Below are 23,432 nucleotides of genomic sequence, written 5' to 3' on the forward strand. Positions count from 1 at the left end.
TAGTTAAAGCTATGGTTTTCCCAGGAGTGATCGATGGAAGTGAGAGCTGGACCATAAAGAGGACTCCCTGGTCCTGAATGGGGTTAACTCTGCTCCTGAAGGACCAGGTGCGCAGCCTGGGAGTCATTTTGGACTCACAGCTGTCCATGGAGGCACAGGTCAATTCTGTGTCCAGGGCAGCTGTCTACCAGCTCCATCTGGTACGCAAGCTGAGACCCTATCTGCCCGCAGACTGTCTCACCAGAGTGGTGCATGCTCTAGTTATCTCCCGCTTGGACTACTGCAATGCACTCTACGTGGGGCTACCTTTGAAAGTGACCTGGAAACTCCATCCAGAATGTGCAGCTAGACTAGTGACTGGGAGCAGCTGCCGAGACCACATAACACCAGTCTTGAAAGACCTACATTGGCTCCCAGTACATTTCCGAGCACACTTCAAAGAGTTGGTGCTGATCTTTAAAGCCCTAAATGGCCTTGGCCCTGTATACCTGAAGGAATATCTCCATGCCTATCGTACAGCCCAGACACTGAGATCCAGCACTGAGGGCCTTCTGGTGGTTTCCTCACTGCGAGAAGTGAGGTTACAGGGAACCAGGCAGAAGGCCTTCTCGCTGGTGGCGCCCGCTTTGTGGAACACCCTCCCATCAGATGTCAAGGAAATAAATAACTATCTGACTTTTAGAAGACATCTGAAGGCAGCCCTGCTTAGGGAAGTTTTTAATGTCTGATGTATTATTGTATTTTTAATATTTTGTTGGAAGCCACCCAGAGTGGATGGGAACCCCAGCCAGCTGGGTGGGGTATAAATAAATTAATATTAATATTATTAATAATAATAATAATAATAATAATAATAATAATAATAATAATAATAATAATAATAATAATAATAACTGGACCCCCAAAACCTACCTGCTGCAATAGGAGTGCTAAGAAGCTGGCAGTTTCCAGATAGATCCCAGAAAGAAACAATCCACCCTGTATCAAACTACAGCTTCCAGCTACATTACAGACAGTTTCAGAAAGGTTGGTTGCCAGGGATTTTTCTCAGAGGCCACAAAGGCCTTAAACCCCCCCCCCCACAAAAAAAACCTGAGCAACCCATTTTCATGCAAGATGATATAAGGATTTTGTAACTTAAGAATGGGGTGATTGAGACTGCTTGTTTTCCTCTCCCCTCTACATCTTCTTCCCTCTTCTGTTACGGCTTTTTAGACTGTACACTGGTGAACAATTGATTTGTAAGCCACTCTGGGCAGTTTTCCATCAGAAGAGTGGTATATAAATATTTTGAATATTTTGAATATATAGACATGAAATAATGTATGAGAGGCCCCTCAGAGGCTCTAGAAGAAACTCAAAATGCACTGTAGTAAGTGTATTTTTAATAAGCTTCCAAAACATTTAAACAAAGGGGGTAGGGGTGGGAATAAAAGTGGGATTCCTGGAAAAACCTGAAATTTGCAGGTGGGGGAGCAGAACTGAAACTATCAAGTAAAAAAACCATAAAATCTAAACTACTTTACTACTTTAAAAATATGAACAGCATTATACATTACATAGAATTGTATCATTCAGTCTATGAAGTGTAAAAGTATTTGTGGCAACGTTTTCCAAACAGCAAATATTTAGTCCTAAATGTTAGATGGAGCTGCAAACACCTGCACTTTAGCATACTCAGTAAGAGTTTAGTTTGTATACCCTTGCATTTTGCAAGGTTAATTGTGGGTAATATTCCTACCACAAGACAGGGTTGTCCACTATCACCATTATTGTTTATATAAGCCTCAGAAGTCTTGGTGCAAAGAATAAGAAGTAATCAGGAGATTAAAGGAATTGCAGTGGGGCAATGATCCTATAAATTAAAAGCTTTTGCATATGATGTGGTGTTATCACTAGAAGAACCATTGGAGTCCACCTCAAAGATTTTAGAAGAAATTTTTAAAAATATTGGAGAAATGGCGGGCTTTAAACTGAATAAAAGCAAAATGTTAGTGAAAAATATGAAGGAGAGTGGGGGAAAAAGAATTAAAGGAAAAAACAGGTCTTATGATAGAGAAAAAGGTAAAATACTTGGGGGTATGGTGAACAGCAAGAAATTTTGTTTCAAGATAATTATGTCAAAACATGGAGAGATATTAAGAAAAAATTGGAGAGATGAGGAAAGATGAAACTCTCTTTATTAGGAAGGGTGTCAGTCATAAAAATGAATGTTCTGCCGAGAATGACTTTTCTATTTCAGATAGCTCCATTTATCAGTAACACGGGATGCTTTAAGGAATGGCAAAGAGATATAAAAAAATTTATCTGGTAGGGGAAGAAACCAAGAATAAAATGAAACAAAAGAAAGATGTGGTTTTACCCTGCCAGACTTAAGATTATACTATGAGGCATCCTGTCTTTGCTGGTTAAAGGAGTGGGTTTTATTGAAGAATATGCAGATTTTGGACTTAGAAGGACATGACAACAAATTGAGCTGGAACGCATATTTGTGGTATGGGAAAACAGGAATGAATAAGGTTTCATTAACCATATAATGAGGAAAAAAATATATACAGTATGGGATAAATATAAAAACTTGCTGGAAAATGAAACACCAATGTGGCTCTCTCCAATAGAAGCCATAGCAGTGAAAGAAAAGAATATGGAGGAGGATTGGGTAACATACAGGGAGTTGTTAATAAAGGTGAAAAGGGAGGTTAAACTAAAGAAGTTTGAAGAAATAAGTAGAATATTAACAAGTTGGCTACAACATTGCCAACTAAATGAGATATTCAAGATGAATTAAAAAACGGTTTTAGAACTAAAACCTCTCAATTAGAAAAATACCTGCTAAAGAATAATCAAAAGGTGATGTCTAAAATGAACAAAATTTTATTAGAATGGCAAACAAAGGATGAATTAGTTTGAAATATTGATGTGACAGCATGGGAAGGTGGATTTAAAACTACAGCTTGCTATGCACTAAAAGAAAATTATATGGAGATGATGTATAGATGGTACTTGACGCCTAGTAAGCTAGCTAAAATGTATAAGTCTGAATCCAATATTTGTTGGAAAGAGAAAGAAGGTACCTTTTTCACATGTGGTAGTCCTGTAAGATTGCAAAAGCCTTCTGGGAATTGATCCATGAATTGGAAAAAATTTGCTGAAAATAACCTTTGTTAAGAAACCAGAAGTCTTTTTCTAGGTATACTTAGAGAAGAGGTACCGAAAGATCAGAAAAAAATCATTTATGTATGTAATCAGAGCCAATCATCTTTGTCCCTCTGTCCATTCACCTAACAAATCACAAGCCTCCAAGTGAACTACCCTAGGTAAAAGGTAAAGGACCCCTGGACGGTTAAGTCCACTCAAAGGCGACTATGGGGTTGCAGCGCTCATCTTGCTTTCAGGCCGAGGGAGCCAGCATTTGTCCAGACACCTTTCCGGGTCATGTGGCCAGCATGACTAAACTGCTTCTGCGACAACGGAACACCGTGATGGAAACCAGAGCACAAAGAAACGCTGTTTACCTTCCCGCTTCAGCGGTACCTATTTATCTACTTGCACTGGCGTGCTTTCAAACTGCTAGGTTGACAGGAGCTGGGACAGAGCAACAGGAGTTCATCTCATCGCGGAGATTCGAACCGCCGACCTTCTGATCTGCAAGCCCAAGAGGCTCAGTGGTTTAGACCACAGCGCCAAATAGATATGCAGTTAGAAAGCCAGCAAAGGTGTGGGGCTTTCCAGTGCATTACAGTTTGTCACGTTTGTCACTCTGCTTGCTCATGGGTCATGGGTGTGTGCTCAGTGCAATGAGCTCCTGACCCCTGAGAAAACAGATTTGTTTCCTTAAGGCCAAGGCGGCTGACCTGAAGAAAGCAAAGAGATTAGTAGGTGAGGCCTTCAAAGACATGATAGCTGTGTCTCATTTCAATGATGACAGCTCCCTTGCCATCATGAAGAATTAGGGTTTCAGGGAAGGAAGGTATCACTCTGAAAAAGAGGGGAAATATCCATTAGAAGGCACCTATTCCATGGGAGACAAGCTGTTCTCCTCTTTGGTTCCTTCATGGGGTGGAGGACCCCTGGTAGTGGATTTGATAATTAGGAATATAGAAATATGGCTGAGTGATGGCCATGTAGATGCCAGGGTGAATTGCCTACCTGGTGTGAAGGATGTGAATGCCATTCATTATCTAGATAGCCTAGTAAATACTGCTAGAGAAGAGTCAGCAGTTGTGCTTGCACTAATAGGTGAGGAAATGTAGTTAGGAAGCCCTGGAAGTGAAATTTAGGTTTTGAGGTAGGATGATGAGAACCAGGACTTTCAAGATAGCTTTCTCTGAAATCCTACCAGTTTCACATACAGAGCCAGCTAGGCACAGCTTTGCAGTATCAATGAATGGATGAGATGGTGGTGTCAGGAGGAAGGATTTGGATTTTTTAGGCACTAGGGAATGTTTTAGGACAAGCTGAGCCTGTACAAAAGGGTCAAGCTCCACTTGAAAAAGGATGGAACCTGACTGCTGATGCTTAAAACAAAAAATGTGTCAGAGCAGTTTTTAAATTGATTGCAGGGGGTGAAGCCAATGGAAGCAAATCTTCCCACTTAGGCATAAGGGGTATGATTGTTTAAATGGGTACTGGCAGTGCAGTGGCACATGACAGAAGTTCAGAAAGACGAAAGCACCATAGATTAAAATGAAAAATGACAAAGACAGTGACTTAATGCTATGTTGGATACAACTAAGTGTCCCATTAGTGCAAGGATTTCTGCTTGTGCATGTCCTCTCATCTGGTGCCCTCTTAATCTGTTCTAGAGATTCCCCCACCACTCTGAATAATATTTGAGGACAGCAAAAAGAGCCATTTACTTAAAAGTAGGTTGGATACAACCAACAAAATTTAAGTGTTTATATGCTAGAAGAGTCAAGTCAAGATGGATGAGCTGGACTACTTGGACTGAGGAAAATACAGATATAGTAGGTGTTATGTCTGGAGCTTTAATGCTAGAATAACAGGCAGGTAGGATTTTGGAATGTAGTAATCTGATTGGCTGTTGGAGTTGTCCAATCCAGCTCCAGAAGGGAAGTTTAAACCAGCCTATCAGGTGTGACCTAGGGTGTGAATAAAGGATATATAGCCTGGGGTCTGGGAGGGCCAAGCAGGCAAGCACAGACAGAGCCACACCCGATAGGCTGGTTCAAACTTCCCTTCTAAAATTTTACATTCTAAAATCCTACCTGCCTATTATTCTAAAGCTTCAGACATAACAGTAGGCATAACAGAAACCTGGTAGAATGGACAGAACCAATGCACACAGTTATCTCTAGATACAAACCCTATAGGAAGGACAGGATGGGGCATACTGAGGTGATGTCACTCTGTATGCCAAAGAAGACATGGAGTCCAATAAGCTGGAAATTCCCAAAGGCACAGATTCTTCCTTAGAGTTGTTGTGGGTAGTAATATCGAGCCTCAAAAGGTAATTTAGCACTAGAGAAATGCTGTTGCTCCCCCTGACCAAAATGCTCAATGATCTTGAAAAGGAGAATGAGAAATCAATGGAGAATTAAATCAAGGAGGCATCTAAAAGAGGAAATGCTGCAGTAATAGGTGACTACCATTATCCTCACATGGACTAAGTGCATATTTGTTTCTAGATACTCAAAATGACTCTGCCTTAGAACAACAGGTAATGGAACTGAATAGAGGAGTGATGACCCTGGGGACTTAATCTTGAGTGGCCCCCTGGACCTGGTGCAATTAGTTGAGAACTGTGGTCATAATACTATCAAATTCAATGTATATGTAAACAGACAATTGCAAAAAACAAAAAACCCACAAAAAACCCACAACCCCTGAACCCAGTCACATATGACTTCAAAAAGAGGAAACTTCCAAGAAAAAGGAAGTTAAAAAAGGAAGCTGAAAGGCAAAGTCAAGGAGGTCATATCTACCCAAAATGTTTAAATGTTGTTTTAAATTATAAATTAGAATTTCAGCTAGAATGTATTCTAGAGATCAAGAAAAGTACACCAGGGCCAAGAGAATGCCGGCATGGTTAACAAGCTTGAATGTGACAATCAATCTTCGTATATTTTGCTAATGGTTAATGTTACAAGGAAAGATATTCTGAAGACAGCAAAATAAGCCTACTAGAAAAACAAGATTTTTTTCCTGCTGTCACTCTGCAAAAAGAGTAATCAGCATTTACAATACTATACATTCACTGCTCAGATTTCTCAGGGCCATATCCCAAACTAAATGAAAGGGGAGGCGATTGAGAAATTTGTAGCATACAACACAGAAGTCTATAAGATCATAGTTGTGGGAGGGTTCATGCAACTGCTTACCAAATAATCATGAAAAACAACTTCAAGTACTCTTGAATGTAGACACCCCCAAGATCTGTTGAATCATGTTTTTCACTGTAGATAACAGGCTTCTTGGAAGCTCAGCTATTACTGCCTGCCAAATATACTGAGTCACATCTTCAGACCTAGAAGGCTCTCTTTTAATCAACAGCTGGAACTGAACTGAGATATTTGCTCCAATTCTTTTAGTCAAAAAGAAGCTTTAAAGCACACATTCAAGAATCTTGCATCTAGTAACCTGCAAGGTTAAGAATGTCTGCTACAAGCAGCAAATAAATTAGTGAAAGAAAGCTAAATTATATGTGTGTACTGCTGAGGAGCTCAGCTAAATGAACACTATAGCAGCCAAACAATAGCTCTGCCCTCATCACAGCATAGCAGAATTGCATCATATTGTGAATGGGAAACCATGTAGCACAGTCCAATGACCACTGCTGACATGCCGGCTCATACTAATCATCATCAGTGTATTATTAATTACTATTTTTTTATTAATTACAGTGTTCGAAACCCCACAGGTGCCAGGCGCGTTTTGCTACTGGCGCAGGGTGAATTATTACCATGTGGAGATCTCTGGATGCCAGGTTGGCGACTAATATCTCCATCTATCTGGGCCCTCCAGCTTTCTTAAGCAGGTAAGCAGAATAACTTATTTATTGCATTTACATCCCATCCTTTTCTCCAAGGAGTACATGGTTCACCCTCCTCCTCAGTTAATCCCTACAACAACTCTGTAAGGTAGGTTAAACAAAGAGGCTGTGACTGGTCCAAGGTCATCCAGTGAGCTTCATGACTGAGTGGGAATCTGAACCCTGATCTCCCAGGTCCTAGTCTGACACTCTAACCACTACACCACACTGACTTCCAAGAGCACTTCTGCTATGGGCAGCTATAAAAATTAAGTGGACATATAAATATGGGGAAAGCAAAATGTCACTTACAGAAGGATCTGAAATATTTTCCATGAGGCTTGAATTTGTTTTATTCAGAATAGTTTTACTCAATGTTTTAATGTGTTGTAAGCCACTTTGAGCTTTTTTTAAAAAAAATATAAAGCAGTATAGAAATAATAGCTATTATTTTTATTATTATTTCTTCAAACACACACCCATGGCATCTTGGTTTAAGATATATAAGGTTAGCTTATACATCTAAGTTCCTAACACTGGTGATGAAGTTGACAGTAGACAACAAAAGCTTATGTCGTAATTAATTTGAACTTTTGTATCATCTCAGACACAAGGCTTCAATGGAATAAGTACAGAATCAGCTTAAGCCAGTCAAATGAGAAAATAAGTGTTGCAGATGCGGGAGTTAAAGTTATCTTTATACTTCAGTAACACCCTGCATCACTTTTGAAAGAAACTATTAAACTCGTACCCCTATTCCTACAACAATGTGAAAATGCTACATACCCATCTCAGGTACATGTTGGGAAGTATTTTTTAAAGTATGCTTCAGACACTACATGTTAACAGGTCTTCAAACATCAGGAGTACAGCTATGTTGCTTGTGAAACTTTCAATTATGAGACAGAAGCAGCCCTCAGAAATAGAGGTGATGTTCAGAAATGCCATGGAGCATGGAGAGAATTACATTAAATCCATGGCTCCCACCCCAAATGACTCTGAATAAAACTTAAATGTCAGGAGGGCTTCAATCCTTCTTGAAGAGAAGGATAGTTATGATTCAATTTTAAAATGTTATAAAGTAGGCTAGCCAACTTCAACTAGCCTAGAATTAACTGACTGAATTTTCATTCTGAACAAGCCATATATATGTATACATATTTCTATCTTACAAAGCATAGGAACATCCAGTAAATACAATTGTAGCTCTCTGCAGAATGCTTCTATAGTATACTTATGGTTGGGGAAAAGTTTAAATACTGTACTACTTTTTATGACTACTTTCTGTGTTTCTGAAAATACATACCTGTTACAGCAACTAGCCCCATAAATGCCATCAAAAATTGCTTTCCTGTTACTAAGTTCACTGATTATGTATTAAATAAAAGGAGTAACTCAAAGGATTCCACTGATGGAATTCAAGCACATCACATGGAAGTGATATATACATTTCAGACAAGGTCTGCCAACAGTTGTGGTATATCACCGAAGTTATGAGCTGCTGAGATAGCTCTGTTGGTAGAACATGAAACTCTTAATCTCAGAGTTGTGGGTTTGAACCCCATGTTGGGCAAAAGATTTCTGCATTGCAGGGAGTTGGACGAGATACCTCATGTGGTCCCAACTTTACAATTCTATGATTCTAAGACAGCCTCTTCCTTAAGCATTACTTGTTATACTACCTGGTGAAGAAGTGGTATATTTATTTATCCAGAGACTATGTGCTAGCAAACTTAAACTTTCTGCTATGCAGCACTTTAAACAATCATATTTTGTATGCCCAAATATGTGCACAAATCACTCTTCTCGCCCTGAACATTACTTATTTCAACTTGACTTCACAAAAAGCCATCACTGAAAACTATATCACTGTGTGTGTGCAAATGTTTTAAAAAGTATTTGAATCATATATTGCATAAAATTATTCCTTCAAGTGTGCACAATATAGCCATTTTTTCATACACATCACTGCAATTATTTAACATGAAGACCAATAACAACCTCAATGGTAAACCAGGATAACAGCTCCTACCTGTGGCTTATTTTCCTCCCTAAGTATCCAAACTCCTTGTATGACAAGCATTCTGTTCAACAGAAACTGATGTTTTTGTAGTATGCCATTCACAATCTCAGATTGCCTATTGCAATTCTCTTTTATAAATGTCAGTGGACATTTCCCACAGCAACAGATTCTGAAACACAACTGACAACTTTGAAGATAAGGAGGCTTTCAGTTTTTATAATTAATTGTAATTGATTTTACTCACTGTATGATTTTTAAATACACCATTTAGACTCTGGTAGTTAAGCAGCATATAAATATGTTAAATAAAACAAATAACAACCAGACAAGTTATTTAGGCTATTTTAATGGTCTCACAGCCTTCAATTAAGTTATGCTTAACAGATATTACTCTATACAGTCAACATATCTGATTATTTTGACTACAAATAAGCCTCCCAATGCTGAACAAGCTTTCCCTTTTTATCTGGCAGATAAATCTTCCCCTATTCACCATGGCAAAAAACACCACTCCTCTGCATTGCAGGTAGAATTGTGAACCCCAATATATACAGTAACCTCAGTGCTTGTGCCCAAACAAAGCTCTCACACTTCCCAGCACAGTGAAACATTATTTTATCTACTGGATGTGCATTTTAATCTAGGTTCTACTTACATTTTCCCCCAAGAGGTCCCTATAATAAAAACTGTAGGAATGGCACTCTTCCACCACAGAAAAACTGAAGTGTAACCTTGGCCATTGCAAGTGAGCAAGATGTGGTGGCCTGGTTTGCACAAACAAATCCTGCCTTAGTAAGACAGGATATGCCCTAGTATTATACACTCACATGCTGGTTCTTTGCTAACTGAAAACTATGGCTTCTCTGGCAGTCCACTTCCAGAATCTAAAGCCAACTTCACACATAACGGGAAACTATGCTTAACTTTGGCTTCCTGGTTTGTTTCCACATACCTATACAGTACTGTAGGAGCAAAAGCAAGTGCATATACAACCAATGTATTTAATATGACCACAAACATGACTGCAAAGTTCAACAAAGCTAAACAAAATTAGCCATCAAATCAGTGGGTTCTGAGTGCCCTGATTCAGATTACCATTTCTGTCAGCATAACAAAAATGAATACACGGCTGGCTTTTTCTATCCAGGAGTACTGGATTTTCTTAACAGCCTCTAGACTCACATGCAAAACTGCCAACCCAGTCTATCCATGCCCCCCTTCCCCAAATACTATATATTTTCTTGACTCACGTAAAAGCAAAGAAGAGTGTGGTGGATCCTACTAGGAAGATTGCAGCTGCTGATACAGGGACATACTTGCTGGGTTTGAATCTCTTTCCAGATGCTGCTGGCATGTTGGAGCTCTGATCGATGATCCGCCCTGCAGCATAGCCTAGGCCCAACTGGAGTCAGAAAGGACAAGAAAATGCAGGAGGGACCTTCAAAAAGAAAAGCAACTGTGCAAAGGAGAGACTTTTAAATCTGCATTCAAGTTCTTGTAGTTAGCTGTTACGAGTCAGATCAGATTTACAGTATGATCCAGATGAAAATGAATAGTAGTATGCACAGCCAAAGCAAGTGTCACAGAAGACAACAATGGGAATTCTATATGTAGTCCCAAGATTCTTGTGGGGCAAGGAAAATTAAAAATATAAAATGAGAGCTTGTACTCCAATTGAAAATTCTAGTGGTTCAAGAAATTGCACAGGTTCCTGTACCAGGAAAGCCCTGTAAAAATGTGTGCTTCCTAGAGTAGAGTAGAGATGATCCTCTTCTGAGGTGACAAAATGCAGTTGAAAAATGCAGCAAATGAAGTATCAGAATTGGGCTAGACGTTTTAGTGCAAGAGTGCAGGATGAGCCAAATAAGCACCCCAAGGAAGGTGATCAATGAAAGACACAAGGTATATACTAGGTTTTGATGGTTTGCTTTGTTATTTTTGTTTCAGAAAACACATGGTAATTTTGCAATGTAGACTCTGCAGCAAGTTTCTCCTTTTTAATCTGTTTGTTGTTGCTCAGCAGGTTATTGTGCTAGCAAATCTGCCATGCTTGTGCACATCATTCTCTGCCCCCCACCTCGTGCCGCAAATGTTCTCTTCTTTTAAAGTAGGAGCACTCTCCCCTGATTTCACCAGGAACTAGGGTTGTCTGGCATTCGTTGTTTAATTTTGTTTATTTCTCTCTTGACTACTAAATCCGGGTAACAGCTGGTGCAAGGTTGAGCTGAAAATCCTTTTCTTTCAAGGGGGAGTAGGGGGCACACTGGAAGGCTGGTCTTGCGTTTTAGTCTCCTTATTTGTTCCCTTGTGTACAACACCAAAAATCCTTCAACAAGTCCAGTTTTACTGGTAAAAACTGAAAATTAAGTTTGAGATTGCTTCATTAATTATGAATCAGTTGTGTCTGGAGTAGACCCAGTTAGAGACTGAGTTTTCAAATGTTTTCCTAAAAATCCAAAATGTAACTGACAGTAAAAAGAAAAGATGCCTGGGACCTCCACACCCATGTCCTAGAGCACTTTGTCTGCTCCAAACTGTTGCATTCTCACACAAATAAAATTAATCCTTATTCATTCATATTTGCTTTAAAAGTCTTTAAATCATTTTGCCAACTTGTCATCTTGAGCTTCTTGTACCTAGAAGAGATAAAAATAAGGTTAAGCATTCAAGAGAAAGTGCAATGCAGTACTGATCCTTAGTAAAGATCTGAGAGTTAAGAGCCAAAGTACTTTTCCCATATGAGAACCTATAATTATGGGTAACAGTCTTATGTGACTCAGTTTCCACATCTGTAAAACTTGTGAGACATGTTATATTTAGGACACACACCAGGACATATTTTGCACTCAGGGAACTTCAAACATCCATTAACTCATTCCGGATTTTGGGATTATCTAAAATTATCTATTAATGTTAATAAAACTGAAACCCAAAACCTGGTGGCTTACCTTTATTTTCAGCATATTCAGAGCCAGGACTCCACTCTTTTAAAAAGGCAGATTTTCTTTTCAAAAGACAGTATACATTAAGACAGCTAACTCTTCGTTCTACCAGAATTAGGTGATTGTTTCTCAAAATGTCAGGGTCAAATATTTCATGGCTTGTATCTTAAAAGGCAGACTCTTTACTGTTATAAAGTTTTTATCCTTAAAATAGATTTGCAGAACCTAACTTTCAGATCTGTTACTTTGCCCATCAGTCCTTTAAGCCTCTCCCCAGCTATGCACATCCCCTTTGACTGTATTTCCCATTGGTCAGATTCTCTCTCCTTCCTTCTGATATGCCTTCTGGATGTTGCTTGCAAGATGATTAATAGCCTTCTCTTTCCCTTGTAGGTTTAACAAATAGATTCCTACAAGCAGGAACCTTGTAGTGTTTTCCAGCTCATAATGCTGTTGTGCATCCCCAACCAATAAAAGAACTCCTGTTCAGCAGCCAGCCTGGAACGAATGGTCAGTGTTGCTTTCCCCCCACCATTGGGTGGGGTTTCAGGGAGATTATTTCTGACTCCCCCAAGCCTTTTCTTACCCCACTATCTGGACTGGTTGCAAGCCCAGTTTATAACTGAGCAGTTTATAACAATATTGGGGCGGGGCTTCTAAGACGTGTGGTAAAGGGAAAATATGTGCTTTTTTCTTTTTAACTTCATGCCATTTTTCTGCAGGGGCATCTGGAAAACCACCTTGCCCTGAAGGAAGGGGAGAAGAAAGAAGCTTGGGGATTCCACCCATCCTGCTCCCATTGTGGCCCCTCCATCATCCAAATGTCATCACATGGATTCCTGTAGAACCAACTTGCCCTGAGGAGACTGGAACAGAGAAGCAGCCTGGTGAACAGCCAACACCCAGCTCCCATAGCAACCCTTCCCCCAAACTGCAGTCACAGTTTAGCTTCTTTGCTATCTATCAACAAGAACATCCCACAAAGAAGGGAGGTGTGATCAGTAGTAATGAAAAACTCATATGAGAAATGAGACACCTGAAGAGTGAACTAATTGACATGATACAGGGAACTGTGGGATTAATTCATTTAACAAAGACGTTTCAGAACCTTAAAACCCACTTTTCTAATTATTTACTAAGTATGATAGTACTGTCTCTCAGAACAACTTTGGAAAAAGAAACATCAATGATCAGAGTAGAATAAGACTATTGTTTGAGATTACAGGATGAGTCAGGCCCCTAGAAATACAGTAGGAGGTCTGTATACTTTGACTACCCAAATCCAAATAAAATTTCACTAAAAAGTTATTCCCTAGGGCCTAGAGCCAACTATAGACTGAGTTATTTTAACTGGACCAGACAAAAAATTGCAAGGCCAATAGAAACATAGCAAGAAGATGTGGTACTCAATGTCTAGGAGTAACTATATTAAATGTGATGTTCCCACTAGAATATCACAGAACCCTGCAGGACGGTACAATAAATGAATATGTACAATTTTTTTTTACAATACCTCAAGTTCAAAGTTACCCATCTCCAATAAAAAAGGGAGTCGAAATACAGAGGACAAAGGAACTAGAGAAAGGAAGAACATAAGGAGGCAAAGGCAGTGAATCTGTATATAATTTAACTGTACATCCAGAATGTAGCCGTTTGGGCTCTCTGGAGCAAAGGGGTAAGAAATGGTGCTAATGTAATTTCCAGGGCAGGCAGCAGGCAGTGAGAGAGGACAGACAAGACCTTGCAGACAGTAACTATACTAAGACCATTTTTATGGAAACCATCCTCCACTGCTGTTTAACCATGCTGATCCCCCTTTGTCTTATTTGCGTCTTTTTCGAACAGTGACATGAATTTTATTTGACCTTCTACATAGCTTTAAATAACTTCCAGGCTTCCTGGTGGGATCTGATACTTCTGTGTCTTACCACTTCTGTGTCTTACCATCTTCCTTTTAACAGATTCAAAGGGTGGGTTTAAACTAATGGGTCCTCTCAGTGAAAGTCCTGTGCAAAGACTAATAAGAATAAGAATAATGTATTTATACCCCGCTCATCTGGCTGGGCTTCCCCAGCCACTCTGGGCGGCTTCCAACAAAAGATTTAAAATACAGTAAGACATCAATCATTAAAAACTTCTCTAAACAGGGCTGCCTTCAGTTGTCTTCTAAATGTGAGATAGTTGTTTATTTCTTTGACATCTGATGACCTCTTCTGTTTCTCTGTGCAATGGGGCTTCCCCCACCCCATACACATGCTAAAAGTAATTGACTCTGGGAGGATCAGGGAAAACCCTGGATGAGAGGGGGATTGCTATGCATGGCAAGGAAGAACATGACACTGAATTTCTAATTTGTTAGAACTGCTGCACTCTACACACACACACACACACACACACAAAGAAATATAGTGAAATGTTGGCCTTTTTGGGAAATTTCCCACACTCACATGCTAAATTAAATTAAAAATAAATCTGATAGCATTTGTGCAATTATTTCGAAGCAGACTGACAGCATTTCTAGAAGTGACCAGAGGAGGAATGACTACTGCAGAGAGTGCAGAGAGAAGAAACATCAAGCTGCATCTGCAGCAGCAGAACAATCTGCCCCAGCTGCAACAACCATGCCTCTCCCGTATCAGTCTCTACAATCACAACAAGCGCTGTAACCTTCCAACAGTTTAACCCTCAAATTGTCTCCTATTGTCTCCCAAGACAGACGCACACCAACCACTCGGACAGCACTTACATCTTCTATTAGATCCTGAGCACTACTTTGGATAATTCAATAGTTGCCTCATTTTATTGGTTGTATGACTAATTGTTGCATGGCAAAATATGTGGGTTTTTTAAAACCAGAAATGTTATCTGACAGACCTATGGTCCCCCAAAAAGCTTTTGTTGCTTTACCCACCAGCAACTGAGTGAAAAGAACAAGCATTTATGTTCCTACATTTTCTACTTATATGCCACTTCAAAAGAAAGTGGTTAAGAATTCAGAAACTGATGCTAGTCAAGGTACATTGAAATTAATGGATCTAAGTTAATCACATCAATTAATTTCAACAGAACTTACTATGAACAGAACTAAGATTGGAAGCAATCCTGAAAACTAACCATGATTTAACTCTTGCATGTAACAGCAGTAATTTAGCTGTGACTGTCAACCAGTGATGTGGGGTTTCTGGAAAACTTCTGGAGGGAATTTCGATACAAATTATAGAGTAAATTGCGTGAGATAATTTGTGGTTCGTTAAGTGATTTAAATTAGAATATTTATTTTATTTGTATTTAGAGGAAAAAGCCAAAAACATTGCCAAGCTTTTTAAATATTTATTAGTAACTGGCGTGCATTCAGTATTACGAACAAACTTATGAGTGAAAAGTTTCTATGGAGAAATAAAGCACTGGAAAATGTTACACCCACATCACTATCTCAGCTAGACAATCTACTTCCAGAATCCTTTTAAAAGCAGCAAATCTATTTGTTTGCTCCATTATCTTCAGTATAGGTCCATCTTTTCCCAGGCACAGGTCAAATAAATGCATTTCTCTCTAGAAAAATACCAGTTGCAATATTTTCCTTTCAAGATGCCCGTCTCCACCCCCCCCCAAATGCTCAAATTACAACCGTTTATATGCAGATTTGCACCTCCATAAATTGTACAGTTTCAACAACAACATCCTGCTAGAGGAAAGGGCATATGCCTCCCTACAGCCCCCCAGGGTGACCTACCATACTGTTTTGAAAAGTACCCCAATGCCCTATATCAGCTTTTTAGGGGGCACATAGGGAAGAGGGTATTGGCAAAAATCATCTCCCTGTACCCTTCTGCCAGCACACCAGTACTCTGACCACAAGACTCAATCCAAATCAACAATTGGTATTTCAAACAATTACCCTAAATTTCAACTGTATATAATAATGAAAACTCAAAGAGTACTGTGTTGTTTGCTGGCATACAGAATAAGAATAATTCTAATTCAGGTAAGAGCTTGTCAATGGCGTTTCATGCAGCAGCTTTACCTGAACCATCCTCAGCAAACTGCTTATTCTGTTATTTATGTTATATCAAATTAGAAAAAAATACTTGGTGTTCAGTTTTAATTTTCTGCAATCTCTTCTTCCAATGTGACTCAGATACCTCATTTCCAGTACATCTGATATTACCCTCTTTATTCACTCTTCCTTCTTAAAAAAATATTTTTTTTGACTTGAATGATCAGCCCTCACACTTTTCACACATTATCATCTTCCTAGTTAAATAATGAACATGTACAGTGGATGCTTGGGTGGTGAACGTGATCCGTGTGGGATGCACGTTCGCAATCTGCGTCTGTGCACGCGCAGGTTGTGGCTCGGCGCTTCTGCGCATGCACAAAGCGCAATTTAGCACTTCTGTGCATGCGTAACCGCCGAAACCCGGAAGTAACCCGAAAAAAAACGCCACCTGAAGTGGCTGTAACCCGAGGTATGACTGTATTGCTGATTTTCACACTGAAGCCCTTTCATTCAGCCACCATGCTTCCCGATTTACCAAAGCTACCAATACAGAATAAGTAAAATGACTCTCTAAAGTGTTCCCTGGTATCATTTTCTTCATGTCCAAATATTACCTTCTATAGCCTTTCTAGTTGTCTCTTATCCACCTAAGCTTCCTTTTAGAAGAATCTGTTTCGTGATTTCCCCCACCTTTCCCCAGACACCATTACTCAGGTCTTTACTTACCCGTACTGTTTTTTTCACCTCACTGAACTCAACTCCAAACCCTTATTCAAGGCAGCCAGTTTTGAAATTCACCCATTTCCCCCCCACAACTTTCCCCAATTCCTTATCCTTTAAATTTTCATTAAAGCGTCAATAGTCTCAGGTGAACCATCACACCAGTACCTTCAATCTGCCTCCTTACAGAAGCTCCACTATTCTTTACACCTCCAATTCATACATATACAAAGGCTGTACTACTGATTACAATTTCTTCTGCTCCCTAAACCCATAATTTCCTCACTCTAGAACACTATCAACAGTGTTTATATTAGGCATTAGTCTTCCTGAAACAATACCATATTCTTTTTTCAAAAACTTATTGGCATCTCACTCACCACCTCAAAATACCGTATTTTTCGCTCCATAAGATGCACGTTTTCCCTCCTAAAAAGTAAAGGGAAATGTCTGTGCGTCTTATGGAGCAAATGTGTGGTCCCTGGCAGCGGTGGAGCTGGGGACTTTGGTTCCCGGAGTGGCACGTCACCCGTGCAAGCGTCCCCCGCCTGTGCGAGTGGGTGGGGAGAGGTGAGATGGGGGAAGAGGGCTTTAGAACACTCTTTAGAGTTCCCTCCGTCTGAAGGGCTCTGTGACTTGCATGAGAGCAGCCAGGAGCCAGCACGGAGGGTGATCTTCCTCCCTCGCGTGCTCTGTCAAATTGGGACGGGGAGCTTTTTTCTTGCTTTCCTCCTCTAAAAACTAGGTGCATCTTATGGTCAGGTGCATCTTATGGAGCAAAAATACGGTAATGCTATCTGTATTCACCAAGCCTTACTAGACTAGAATTCTAAGGATACAATTCTGTGCCACATGCTGCTGTAGGTTTTTAGCTTTTTCTATTTTATCTGTAAGCTGCCTTGAGTCCCAAACAGAGTAAAAGGTGGGAAATAATGATCATAATAGGTGGAGAGGAAGTAGCGGCATATATGATACACAAGCCCACTTCTTCAAGCCACTTTACAAATTAAGCTGTTGTTTTGTTTCTCAAGCTACTTTGCACAATATAGATGTAACTACAAAGCTTCCTAAAAGCAATCTCACAAGAGCTAGTAACTGTTTATAAAGATGTTTATCCAAATAAGGTCCAGTTTTTAGCTCTAGTGCTGCAAAGTTCCAAGAATATCTTTATTCAGATCCTAAAGAGGAGTGTCTCTTAAACAGCTAACTTCAAATTATTGTCAACAGCTTTCCATCATATTAAAAAAAGTTTGGCTTGAATAGTTGTTTTTTAAAATGTCAATTTCCTGCCATCTTAAACAACTAGGTTAATATTAATTTAGCCATAAGAATGCTAGTTCTACAGTTCATCATTAAACCAAATCAATGCCCTAACACAGAGATGTCCAACAGGTTGATTGTGTTTGACTGGGATCACCAGGAGGTTCTGACCTGAAACCTCCCCCCCACAACAAAGCGGTAGATTACTGCCAGTATTTTATTCTGTGAGTAGATTGCAGTCTGTTGGGAGTTGGACGTCCCTGCCCTAACAGATTCACTGAGTGAAAAGAAGATATTCTATGTAAAATGAAGAACCATTTTCTTTTTTTCAGATATGAATATTTACACCTAAACATATGCATTTCATTCTCATTGATAAAAAAACAGCTCTAGTCTGACCAGTCACCATCAGATCTCGCTTCTACGTGTAAGTATGGATTTTTGCAGGGTGGGAGGCTGGACCAAGGCAAAATAAAGTAGAAAACACATTACAGCAGCAATTACAATATTACCCAGTCAGCAGGTTCCTATATTCCCATATTTAAATACACAAACTGTCACAAGTGCTATAATTATTATATAGGGATTTTAAGGACATTACCTCTACAGTGGTACCTCCGGTTACGAACTTAATTCATTCAGGAGGTCCGTTTGTAACCCGAAACCGTTCTTAACATGAGGTGCGCTTTTGCTAATAGTGCCTCCCACTGCTGCTGCGCAACTTCCGCTCGCATCCTGGGACAAAGTTCCCAACCAGGAGACCTACTTCTGGGTTAGCGGAGCTCGTAACCCGAAGCATTCGTAAGGAGGGCGGTACGTAACATGAGGTTCCACTGTATAGCAAAAAGAATAGCATGCAAAATATATACAGCGCAATGTCACATACTCAGATGCTAGATTTTGCGCTGCCCTGATGGACATACGTCAAAGGACGGTTTGTCTCACAAACCAGGCCTAAACAGAAGGCCCATAATGCAAGACCTCTGCTGCTTCACATTCCCTCCCTTATAGTCACTTTTAACTGTTTGTCTTTTCTCTCTTTCTGCTTTAAATTTATGTGAGTTATAACCACTTTTAACTATTTGCTTTTACCCCTCTCCTCTTTAAGTCTTATGTGCTTTATTTTATTCGCATGTTTGTATCTTATGCTGGTCTGCGACCTTAATAAAGTTTGTTGTCGTTGTACAGTGCAATAAAGACACACAGTCTTACAGTAATATCCACCCTGCTCATATTAAATTAAAGCTTGCTGGCTGGGAAGACTCAAGCTGGTGCTCTTGAGCTCACTAAAGAGCTTCTGAACCAGCATATGCCGCTACTAATGGAAGTGTGGGGGCTATATTTGCATATTATCCCCCCAGCCCCTGAAAACAGGCTGCAGATAATTGGCACACCTGTCAGAAGAGGGAAGAAGGTGACACAGAGGCAGGAGAGGTGAAATCAACAAAAATTGCTTGCTTTCTCTTTGCTGGATCAAAAGCACTTATGTGAAAGTAAGGGCACCAACTGAAATGCACCCACACTCAACTTTAAAACGTACACTTATTCTTTAAAGTGCTTTACAATTCTATTTGGGTTCAATATTTCCTGCTTTCCTTTTATTTTTCCAATCACATTTGAAGGGATCTCTGAAATATTCTGACATGTGTCCTTGCCTGAATAGTTGCTAGAACCTTCTTCTCTTCATTATCTACAGGGAAGGGCAAAGTTCTCATCATACAGTGCAGGATATGTTTTCTTGCACAAAGATCAGCTTATCACTATATACTGTCTCTTCTAAGGGAACCAGGTTTTCCAAACAACTGGAAAGAACGGGGAAACACATATACAGCTATGATTCATTACTGTGATTTATACTTTTCATGATAAAATACATTTAAGGAATGGAGACATTACCACAGTATACTCACTAATTAGTTAAACTTTATCAAGATTTAGATATGATGTAGTGTAACTTTTACCTAATCAAAGCCTCTATCACATGTGAATCACACTGGCCCCACCTTCAGACATGGGTGTTGATTTCACACAAACACACCATGGAAGCAAAGCTTAAAGCCCAATAACTCTCTGTGAACCACATGTACATTGCCTTGGGTTCCATAGTGGAAGAAAGGTAGGATATAAAAAGAATAAATTTTCAGAAATAAAACAATGCCATGTGAGTCTCTCTGGGTATTCCACAGATGGGCACTACTACCAAGAAGGCTATACTCAGATGACAGAAGTGCCTGGAGTGAAGTTTCCAAAGAGGACCTTAATGCACATACAGGTTGGTGTAAGAGCAGGCATCCCTTTGGGTACTTGAGTCCTAAGCCTTGTAGGACTTTAAAGATAAGCTGCAGCACTTTGAATGGTACTTGGAAATGGACTGGAAGCCAATGTAAGTTTCTGAGGACCAGTGCGATGCGTTTCTACTGACCAGCCCCTGGTGGCTATATCTAGAAATAACTGCAGTTAATTCTTCAAAGATTCCCACATATAATACATTTCAGTAATTAAGCCTAGGTGTTACAGAGCATAGAAAACAGTGGGCATCAGAATACTGTATAGGTGACATGCCATATAGAACAGAGGGGAACAGTTGGGGTTGCAGGGAGAATTATCAAGTATGGAAATATAAAGGAGGAAACAATTGATAAATGATTGTACTGATCAAGGAGTGTGCATGCTGTATAGGTGCAGAAGGAAAGAGGCTTAACAGAGAGAGGGGGTTCAGGAAGAAAAAGGATTAACAGGTAATGACTTAAAAGGAAAAACAACAAGCTAGAATAGTACCCCCCCAAAAAAAATTTCCTAGTTAATGTTACCATGCAATCTAAGTTAATATCTAAAAGCGGCCTTCAAATTCATTTAAATTGTACATGCCTGGTATTCTTGTTGAGGAGTTAGGATAATAAGGAAAACATAAGATACTTCAATTCCTGAAGTGCTTGTTCAAGCAAACATTAACAGATGAGGGAGGACCTGCTCCATCCATTACCAAGGTGACTTTGTGTACTGGAGATAAAAAGGTTTACTTCCTGAAAAGCAGGGCAGAGGCAAATGCTGGGATATCTTCTTAACACTTTCAATCAGTCTTCCTTAAGTAAAAACATGGGGTCTATATAACTGCCCAGGAAGCATTTGTGAGAAATACAGATGGCATGCTCTCCTGAATAATCCCTAGAGAAGAAACTAAACTTCTTCACTTTTCCACCATATGAACACAAAGTAAGAAGCAAAGGAGAGGAGGGCTTGGTAAAGGTAAGAAGTGAAATATGATGTACAAGATATAGAAGTATCAGCTAGTTAACAAGTATCTTTGCTTTTCAGCAAGATCTTTCAAAGGGTTACTTATGGAAAGCGTTATCCTCAGGAGAATAAGCAATACCATCTACATTTTGCAAGGCTATGATTACACACCCAACACAGTATGGAAGACAAGCCCCGTTTCTATATTTCCAACTTGGTCCCCTCACTCCAACTATCGCCACACACCTATAGGCCGGGCCCAAAACTATAATTACAAACCTATTAGTAGATACGTTACCCTTAAAACAAGCGGCCTTAAGTAGGCCACCACCTTGTCAAGTGACCACGGTTTTATAGAACAGAAAGTGGGGGGGGGGGGAGAGAGAGAGAGAGAGGAGAGAGAGAGAAGGAGCTTATCGGGAAAGGAACTTATCCACTCATGAGTATTACCGACAACACAAGCTGCTACCGGCACGGAACTCAAAAGAAAAACACTTCGCAACCCTCTAAAAGCGAAAGTAACAGTAGCTGTCGCAAAGAGAGAGCGGGGGTGCGGCGGGGGCCACCTACGCGGGAAGGGCCCTGAGGGGACGTAGGGGGGGTGGAAGTTACACTCTCGGCCAGCCCACGGCAGGAAAAGGGTGGGATGGGGAGGTAAGGCGAGCGAGGGGGAAGCACGCGACGCGGCTACTTCCTTCTCTACTCCCTCACTCTTCACTACCCCGAGGAAGGGCAGGGAGACGTTAGGCCCCGCCGAGCCGTTGCTGAGGGAGTCCCCCTCCACGCCCGCCTCGCCCTTAGGTGGAGGTGAGCCTCTCCCTCCCGTGCCATCGCTACCGTCACCCCCCGGCCCGCCTCGCCTGGCAACTCACCCGCCAAAAACGTTCCCACTGGTGCCGCCGCCGCGCCTGGCTCCCGCCCTGTGAGGCGAGGAACTCGCTCGCTCGGCCCAAGCAGTGAGGAGAAGCACCAAGCAAGGGGCGCGGGGCGCGCACGCGCGCTCTCAAAGCCGTCCGGGCTCGCGACGCGGCTCGCCGGTTGGTCAGGTTGCTGCTCGCCCGCGCTCCCCCACGCGCGCGTGCGCACTCGCTCCGCCTTCGCCTTCCTTCGCTCGCGCTCTCGCGGGCATGCGCGGGAAGCGATAGGCTGAATGAAGGAAAGGATTCGTTTGCGTAAAAGGGGAGGAGCCGCGCGTCTACAAATCGTGATTGAGGGAAGAGAGGAGCAGCAGCAATAGCAACAGCGGCATTTCCACACGCATGCGCGGTCTCGTGGTACCCGAGAGGACCAGGACCACCTTACGAAAGAACTGGGAGGGGTAGGGACGAAAGTATAGGGCGAGCATGCGTGAATCGTCCTCCCGTATGCAGATTATTTCTTGACGTCCCGCTTCCAAGCACCTTATTGGAACGCTGCGGCTGAGATTGACAAACCTGATATCCAGTCGTTTATTAGACTTCATATAAGGTGACGATCTAGTGGTGTCATTGATTTAACACGGAATTGCTGATTAAAATCTCTGTTGCAGTTTGTAGTGGATCATTTGTACAGTAATTGTATTTCTAGATATCTCAACGTTCTTTTAATATACATAAATGTGGTTTGTGTATGTATATATATGAGTTTAATTAAATATTACGCAAACATTTTCATCTGCACCTTTTTAAAAAACTGTTTTTGTTTTTTTTAAAAAAATAATGTTTAAAATGTGCTGAGCACTGTCCTGCAGCACAACCTTAAACGTGTATACTCATTTATTTCAAAGGGTCTTAATCCCTAGTAAATTATAGGATCGCTGCAGCATTAAACACACTTCTACTTTTGACAAAAGGACTCATTGCACAAGACAAGTTTGGACTCTTAAACATAAACATTTCACAGTCAGTATGTGTGAAAACAAATTTGCATGTCATCTCGTGTTCCTACCTTAATATTTATACAGTTCTGTATCTGAAGTATGCTGACACTGATCAAAGCTTCTGTTGTATTTAATATTAGCCTGAAAATGTATTATTTGATCTGTACTTTAATTAAGACCATATTTCATCTACACCTTGTGAAGCAAGCTTTCCATCTAGCTGTGAGAGATGTGAATTTTTAAAAAAATGCCATTCTTGTATCCTGTACAGTATTCTATTTTCAGAATAAAACTTACTGTATTTGGAAACATGGAATGCAGAAAGTCAAGAGAGCAGTTGTCTAAAAGGTGATGAAAGAGGGATGGTGAGTACAGTGTCACACATCCCTAGGATTTGGAACCTG

At 40.5% G+C, this 23,432-nt stretch overlaps 1 protein-coding gene across 1 annotated transcript in view; it reads right to left on the reverse strand.

Annotated features, from left to right (window-relative positions):
* ZDHHC5 (zDHHC palmitoyltransferase 5) overlaps positions 1-22,187 on the reverse strand; it is a 42,690-nt gene extending 20,503 nt beyond the window's left edge. Inside the window, exons 1-2 of the mRNA XM_081203781.1 lie at positions 22,043-22,187; positions 10,265-11,650 (exon numbers count right to left, since the gene is read on the reverse strand). Coding sequence (XP_081059907.1) covers positions 10,265-10,368 — 104 coding nt within the window. The 5' untranslated portion in view covers positions 10,369-11,650; positions 22,043-22,187. The remainder of the gene's footprint in view (positions 1-10,264; positions 11,651-22,042) is intronic.
* Between the last annotated feature and the right edge of the window lie 1,245 nt (positions 22,188-23,432).

The sequence above is a fragment of the Podarcis bocagei genome (assembly GCF_964188305.1).
Source record: "Podarcis bocagei genome assembly, chromosome: 1".
Lineage (NCBI taxonomy): Eukaryota > Metazoa > Chordata > Lepidosauria > Squamata > Lacertidae > Podarcis > Podarcis bocagei.